This window comes from Punctularia strigosozonata (genome assembly GCF_000264995.1).
Source record: "Punctularia strigosozonata HHB-11173 SS5 unplaced genomic scaffold PUNSTscaffold_22, whole genome shotgun sequence".
Lineage (NCBI taxonomy): Eukaryota > Fungi > Basidiomycota > Agaricomycetes > Corticiales > Punctulariaceae > Punctularia > Punctularia strigosozonata.
In genome coordinates this window covers 75,264-82,528 of record NW_006767454.1, presented here as the reverse complement: position 1 = coordinate 82,528, position 7,265 = coordinate 75,264, and the positions used below count along the sequence as shown (strand labels likewise).

General features: G+C 56.3%; 4 protein-coding genes across 4 annotated transcripts in view; 1 reads left to right on the top strand and 3 right to left on the bottom strand.

Annotated features, from left to right (window-relative positions):
- The window catches only part of PUNSTDRAFT_47918 (TPR-like protein), a gene marked incomplete at both ends in the record, with an annotated part of 2,168 nt that extends 1,106 nt beyond the window's left edge, over positions 1 to 1,062 (bottom strand). The window contains one exon of the mRNA XM_007388937.1: positions 23 to 1,062. Within this exon, the coding sequence (XP_007388999.1) occupies positions 23 to 1,062 (1,040 nt within the window). The remainder of the gene's footprint in view (positions 1 to 22) is intronic.
- Positions 1,063 to 1,281: 219 nt separating this feature from the next.
- Positions 1,282 to 3,273, bottom strand: PUNSTDRAFT_128644 (uncharacterized protein; the record flags this gene model as incomplete). The annotated part of the gene is made up of 4 exons (XM_007388936.1): positions 3,001 to 3,273; positions 2,816 to 2,947; positions 2,291 to 2,531; positions 1,282 to 2,230 (listed from the first exon to the last, which is right to left on the bottom strand). Coding segments are annotated over exons 3-4 (1,104 nt in total), but the record flags the coding sequence as incomplete, so codon positions are not given.
- Positions 3,274 to 5,909: 2,636 nt separating this feature from the next.
- PUNSTDRAFT_55985 (uncharacterized protein) lies at positions 5,910 to 6,375 on the top strand (the record flags this gene model as incomplete). The annotated part of the gene is given in 4 exon segments (XM_007388935.1): positions 5,910 to 6,188; positions 6,206 to 6,224; positions 6,284 to 6,296; positions 6,341 to 6,375. A coding segment is annotated over 1 exon segment (205 nt), but the record flags the coding sequence as incomplete, so codon positions are not given.
- Positions 6,376 to 6,462: 87 nt separating this feature from the next.
- PUNSTDRAFT_139245 (TPR-like protein) lies at positions 6,463 to 7,247 on the bottom strand (the record flags this gene model as incomplete). The annotated part of the gene is made up of 2 exons (XM_007388934.1): positions 6,463 to 6,531; positions 6,585 to 7,247. Coding segments are annotated over 2 exons (732 nt in total), but the record flags the coding sequence as incomplete, so codon positions are not given.
- Between the last annotated feature and the right edge of the window lie 18 nt (positions 7,248 to 7,265).

Sequence of the window (7,265 nt, the reverse complement as noted above, 5' to 3'; positions counted from 1 at the left end):
CTTCTCTATCGCCTGGGGGTACTTGCCCTGCAAGCGATGGATGTCGCCCAAGCTCCACAGGCAGTTCGCCACGCCCTGTCGGTCACCAATATCGGAGTACACGTCGTGGGCACGGGTGAGCTTCTCTATCGCCTGAGGGTACTCGTCCTGCACGCGATGGATCTCGCCCAAGCTCTGCAGGCAATTCGCCATGCCCTGTCGGTCTCCGATCTCGGAGTACACGTCGTGGGCCCGGGTGAGCTTCTCTATCGCCTGCGGGTACTCGCCTTGCATTCGATGGATCTCGCCCAAGCTCAACAGGCAATTCGCCACGCCCTGTCGGTCTCCGATCTCGGAGGACACGTCGTGGGCCCGGGTGAGCTTCTCTTTCGCCTGCGGGTACTCGTCCTGCCTGCGATGGATGTTGCCCAAGCTAACCAAGCACTTCGCCACACCCTGTCGGTCTCCGATCTCGGAGGACACGCCGTGGGCCCGTGCGAGTTTCTCTATCGCCTGCGGGTACTCGCCCTGCATGCCATGGATATCGCCCAAGCTCCGCAGGCAATTCGCCACGCCCTCTCGGGATCCGATCTCGGAGTACACGTCGTGGGCCCGGCTGAGCTTCTCTATCGCCGGGGGGTACTCACCCTGCATGCGATGGATGTCGCCCAAGCTCCGCAGGCAATTCGCCACGCCCTGTCGGTCTCCGATCTCGGAGTACACGTCGTGGGCCCGGGTGAGCTTCTCTATCGCCTGCGGGTACTCGCTCTGCACGCGATGGATATCGCCCAGTCGTCTCAAAGCATTTGCCAGTTGTTGCTTGTTGCCGGAACGATTGTACTGCTCACAAGCCTTCTCGAAGTCCTCCCTTGCTGATCGGTAGTGGCTTGTTCTGTACATGAGCTCACCCCTTGCGGTCAGACCTTCAGCGCGAGCTACACCTATCGCGTAATCATCCCAAGCGGCGACCAATTGGTCGATGAGCTCGGTGGAGGGTCGCATGAATTGCTGGAAACGGCTGAAAAAGAATGCTGCCCGCGCAACATCCGGCGCTACGCCTTGTTTATGGGCGAGCTCCCACATGAACAGGGAGATGATATTACCCGTTTCCGGGAGCAAGGTTTCGTACGCTGACGGGAACCTGTCGTCTCCGGGTTTTTTGTTGGCGTGCCTGTCGATCAGATCGACGTAATATCGCATGAGTACTTCGCGTTGGCGGAGAGGAAGAACAAATTGCCGTGACGTGATAATACGGTCGTTATTGATGTACTCGCGGATTGGAGCAAGCACCTTAATGCTCTGGTTTTCAGCCTTGAAGGCAAGACCAGATCCGAGGACGGTGGCCAAAGCTTCGTCAACATCATCGAAACCCAGATCCATCTCCTCAAGCTGCTCGACTCCCCCAAGGATACCGTCGGGTAAGCGACAGATGACGGCAAGCAACGGGATCGCATCCGGATGGCGGCGCATTGGTGCGGACTGCAGCGACATTGATATAGAGACACGCATGCTGGTTTCGCGGGATTCAGAGGGGTGATTCGTCTTCAATAGCGAGGTCTTTTGTTTTTCCCATTGCTTCAGCAGGCGGCCGCAGGTCGAGGATGATTTGAGTAGAGCCAGGAGTTTGATGGCGAGGGGTAGGCCGTCGCATTTCTGGAGCAGCAGGTCGAGATCCTTGAACTCGGACGGCGATGTATCGGGTTTTATGGACAGGAAGAGCTCGCGCGCTGGAATATGCCCCAAAGGGTCGAGGTGCATGACTGACCACGGGACGTCTCCGTCAGCAGGTGGGGCATTGCCTCGCATGGTCACGATCAATTGAAGTTTAGGGATGGCAGCCAATGTTCGGAGGACTTCCGTGAGTCTCGGCTGGATATTGGGTGTATCCAGTGACCAGGGGCTCTCGAAGTTATCCAGCACGAGTACAATGGGACGGCTCGCCGCCTCCAGACACGTCTTAAGATTTTTCATGGGATCGCCGTTATCCGACGAGTTCTTTTCCATGGCCTGGAGGATACTTGCGACCAGGGTTAGGTCAGATATCACCGTGTCGCAGCGGACGAAGTAGCAGTCATTCTGGCCTTTGACACCTAAATCATCGACGACGCCAAGCGCGACCGAGGTCTTGCCGATCCCTCCGGTACCCAAGAGGGCTATGTGCCGTTGTTGAGCGTCGCATATTTTGCCGGCTGCAGCCCTCACGACGATATCTCGTCCGTACAGGCGAGGAGGGGCAGGGACGTATTGAAGGCTGATGAGTTGCCTTGCCTTTAGCGCATCTTATGACGGTATACTGATGAGGCCCACAAACCTTGCGGCCTCAGATGTGTTGGCCTGCACTCCACGCGGAATGCCCTCCGTTGGATCAGGGAACCGTGCTCGTATTAAAGAGTGGATTTCAATCACCACCGAGTACACATCCGTCAGGTTGGCCTGGATTTTGTTCACGCCCGAGCTGGTTTCCATCGCCTTAGAGTAAAAACGGTCCAATCGGGAGTTCACGTCTCCAAAAGCGGAGTGCAACGTCAAACCGATATGGCTGACGACGACAGCCTATGTGAGGGAATGCACGGTATAAGAACTCGTGGAGGGTATATGATCATTACATCTCACCGTAAATTCTTGGATGCGTCGATCAATCTCGGTGTTATAACCCGAAATCTTGTCCGCTATATATTCTCTCCTGCGGAGAGATCGGAACCATGCCCCGAACGTGAAAATTCTCGACAGTTTGAGCGGTTCTAAGCCACTCTTGATCTTTTCCAATGTTCTAGAGGGCGAATTCATTATGCTGCAACATCTTGTTCTGCAGCTGCGGGACATACTCGTGAACCTCGTCTAGACACCTCTTGAGCTCCGGAGGCACGTCCTCGTTCCGTTTCCCGTCGAGAATCCTGAGCATGGTGCCGGTGAGCTTGAAGACACGGCTGGCCAACTCTTCGCAATCCTCTCGATTTTTGCGCACTTTCTATCACACAGGATGTCGACATCGAACGGATGAAGGAAGACCGGACGACGTACCTGTACCATTTTGAGAATCTCCCTTGCAACCTTAACAGACCCTTTCAGAGGGTCGCAGAGGACGACACCCTCCGTGAGCGCCTCTACGATGGATAACAGCGTCTCGCCGTTTGCCAGGGCGCGATCCAATTTTTTCTGGTCAACTGCGACTTTGGGCTCTTCGGAAGCATTGACCGCGGGCTGGGGAGGGGAAGCCATGGCAAGAGCGAAGGTGGGGGTCTCAGAACTCACGACCCTCACGCATATATTCTCGACAGAGTGGCAGTGGTTCTGGTACGAGGCGGTGCGAGAGGCCATGAGTGGCAAGGGTTCTTATACAGAATCTAGCAGAGCTATTGGGAGCAGTGCGCTGATTGCCCCCCAGAATGCAGTACACATGAACAGCATGCCGGCGCTTGGTCGGGATACAAGATTCAGGGTGCACTGGCATATTGTGCGTTCTCGTTTCGCTCGTCGGAGCATTTGCAGGATTCATCCCAAGTGTCGTAAAGGTTGAGTATAACACGCAGCAGCGCAAGCAGTGTCCATGTAGTATGTAACGAACCCAGTCCGGACCCGTCCAACCTCCGAAGCTCGCGGACGTGCTATGGCATCCTCTTGCATCGCCGTGGGGGTTGTTCTCTTTCCGCCACTCAAGCGCTCGTATCTCTGCAACGCGATGTTCTCTCGATGGTCATGATTGTGGGATCCTCACACGTAGAATATGAATGGACTGGCAGGCTGTGGAAGGAAAGCCTTCTCGAGCCACAGGGCTGTCTGCGACGCTTAGGATTAAATTGGTCTACATCTCTTTTACGGACTTGATCGTACCCTGCTCCTCGCTCCTGCATCGACCAAGTGCACGCTCACTGGCCCGTCATCTCCTCGCGAACGTTTTGATATACGCATCAGATCGCATGTGAGAAGTGACTGGTACGGTGTAGCGTCAAGTTACGAATGGCATCTCGAGGTCGAGGGAAGGAGAGATTCCATAAGATGTGTTTGTCCCGTCGCAAGGACTTTCCGAAGATGTGAACGCAGGAAGCGAATGTCCCGACGTGACTTGGGTGCACGACACCGAGCCCATCAGTTGACGTCCGAGTCATTCTTGCGCGTGTTCGAGTCACAGAGGCCCGCTAGATGAACGATATCCAAGATTGTCGAGCAGCCAGCTCAACAACGACCCAGACGTGCTAGTCAGCGCCGAGATCGCTCGCTGCCGCTGCTGCTCAAAGGCGCCAGAGAACATCAGGCTCGAGTCGACGAGAAAACTCCGCTTCGTTTCGTGCACGATCCGCCACGATCTTCGCCTTTGCCATCCTGCCCACGTCCTACGGGCGTGGTCCGTGAGGCACCACCGCCACGATATCGGTGTGACATCGCCCGCGTATGGTATCAGTCGACGATGAACACCCATCGTCTGCAGCTGCTGGGTGTTGCGAAGGAAAGGGCTGTAACGCTTACTTGACGAGTGTGCACTGTTCAACTCCCGGCACTCGTTGCGTCCGAGCACGTAGGAGAACAGAACGCCACTCCTTCGCGCGGGGGCAAAGGCGGACGTCGTACAACTGAAGCACTCGCGGCTCCTCACATCCCGGGACTATGCCGTGTCGACTTCCGAGTTGCACGAGGGTACGGCCTCCGGAACGGTGCCTGGGATGTTTCCGGCGTGCACCTGAGCCGCGCTGCAGCGCCCGCTGCGAGTCATGCCAGGCAATGGGTCGGACCCGAGTGCTTGCGTTCGAGAACGAGGAGAGCGAGGTGCGCGAGAGGGAAAAGAAATTAGGGAGGCGTGTGAAGTCGGAGTCGTTGGCACAGGTTCTGCGGATAGAGGGGCGGGTGGCGTGCAGCTGACGGAGTCTATGGAGAGGATGCAGGAACGTGGATATCTTAGTTGGGGGTTCTGAACAGTGTAGGTCCCGAGGGTGGTACGCTGTATCTAAAGCGTGATGGATAACCAGGCCGTCGTCGTCATTAATTGTCACACTACTCTCGTCCGTTAGCGTCTCCAAAACCGACGTCTTGTGTCAATAGGAAGCTTACAATACTTATGCGCGCTCAGCGGCGAGACGGGCACTAGAAGGAGGAGTGGGGTGAATGCGCGGTCCTAGAGAGCGCATCTTCAAGGCTGTCGTCAGTTTCATCGATGTGCTGAGGTGCTCTTCTTTGCACGGGCTGGAGTGCTGCGGGTGAGTGAGCAGAAGGGTTGAGTCGGGCTATGTACCGCGGCATGCAACCCCGACGGTCCAGGCGAAGACGAGCGCTCGAGGATACAGTACTCACGATGGAGGTCGACCGTGCATTCGCATCAGCCGACGATGCGTATCTATATCCGGATAGCCTTTGCTTCCGCCGGCATCGGATTACCGGTGATGACGATAATCACGGTGACCTTGCGTTCCGTCCCTGCGAGTTGGCGGTGTGCAGTCTTGCGATGGGTCGACGACAGTGCTATAATAGTCAAGAGAGGGCCCCAGCCGACTCGACGACTCGACCAACGTCTATATAGCGCCGACTCTATTATGCTCGCGTTGCTAGCCGACACGACGGGGCCACTCATTATCATCGTCGTTCGAAACCTCGCAGCGGTGCAGCCCTATTATGCGCACTTCGCGATGATACCCAACCGTCTCGCGAGTGCTTAGTAGCGTTCGATTGGACCGCTTCAGGATGGTGGCTATTATGTTCGTCGTCGCGATCCCTCTTCGTGTCTTTTCAGCTCATATTATCCGACAGGCGGGCAGAATATGGTCAAAGCTGTTGTACGTTCAATGTCGCGAGTTCAAACAGCGATATTGCTATGTACGTGTAGTCTAATGTCGTCTAGTGCCGGATAAGTCGCGAATCATCTGCAATCTTATCGTCAAAATCCGGTTGAGCGGCATCCATCTTCCCCAGGAGACATCCGTTCATCCCGAAACGCATTAGCACCATACGCACGTCCACCAGTTGATACGAGGGTGCTTACAACGCGACGTGGACATGCGGACTACGCGTTCACCGGCGGTCACGACACACCGTCATCTCTGCGCCGTCTCCGCCTCCACCGCCTCCGCTGCGACATCTGCGGTTCCATTCCGATGGATTGCGGGAGCGCCGCAGAATCCCAAGCCAGCCCGGAGCTCCCACTTTCGAAGCTCTACTACGTCGTGGATGGGATCGTTGCAAGCTCTACATGCGCAGATGAGTATACTACGGCGGATAAACACCATCAAGGACGATGACAGAAGGCATCTAGTGATGTGGTACGCGATTTCTGCCCGGTCCGTACCAGTCAAAGAGCTCTATTTACGTGAATGGACAGGACTTCGTAGAAACCACGGGGGATGACCGCACGGCGCTCAAAACACGTAGTGCAAGCTCTCTAAGCAGCGGCAGAGTAGCGGGGAACATCGACCCTGTAGCAGCACCCAAACATGACGATTATAGCAGGGTGGGATATACTCGCATATCGCATCTCATGCATCTTCGAGTTTGTCGATCTCATGCATCTTCGAGTTTGTCGTCGCCCGAGCCTGAGGCTGTCGCAGAACCTTCGCGACCTTCTTCATCCTGCACGACGCGAGTCAGCGGCGAATGCATGTCGCGAGTGACGGCAACCTTACCATGAGCTCGTGAATCTCACGAAGGAAGTCTGAGCAGTATTCCGCGTTGCCTTCTAGTCCGATCGCCGTGAACAATGACCGGGCGGTCGTGATATGCTCAACGGCCTCAGCGTAACGACACCGGTCGCAGTCGAGGTTCCCCATGTGAATATGACACCAAGCGATGTTATAGCGATCTCCAATGCTAGAAGCAAGGTCAAGAGCGCGCCCTAGCTTCTCCGCGGCTTGATCATATTGCTCCTGGACACGATCAATCTCGCCTAATCTCTGCAAAGCCTCTGAAGCACCATTCCGATCTCCGATCTCGGAGGACACGTCGTGGGCCCGGGTGAGCTTCTCTATCGCCTGCGGGTACTCGTTCTGCATGCGATGGATGTCGCCCAAGCTCCTCAGGCAATTCGCCACGCCCGGTCGGTCTCCGATCTCGGAGTACACGTCGTGGGCCCGGGTGAGCTTCTCTATCGCCTGGGGGTACTCGCCCTGCATGCGATGGATGTCGCCCAAGCTCCACAGGCAATTCGCCACGCCTTGTCGGGATCCGATCTCGGAGGACACGTCGTGGGCCCGAGTGAGCTTCTCTATCGCCTGAGGGTACTCGCCCTGCGTGCGATGGATGTCGCCCAAGCTCCACAGGCAATTCGCCACGCCCTGTCGGTCTCCGATCTCGGAGGACACGTCGTG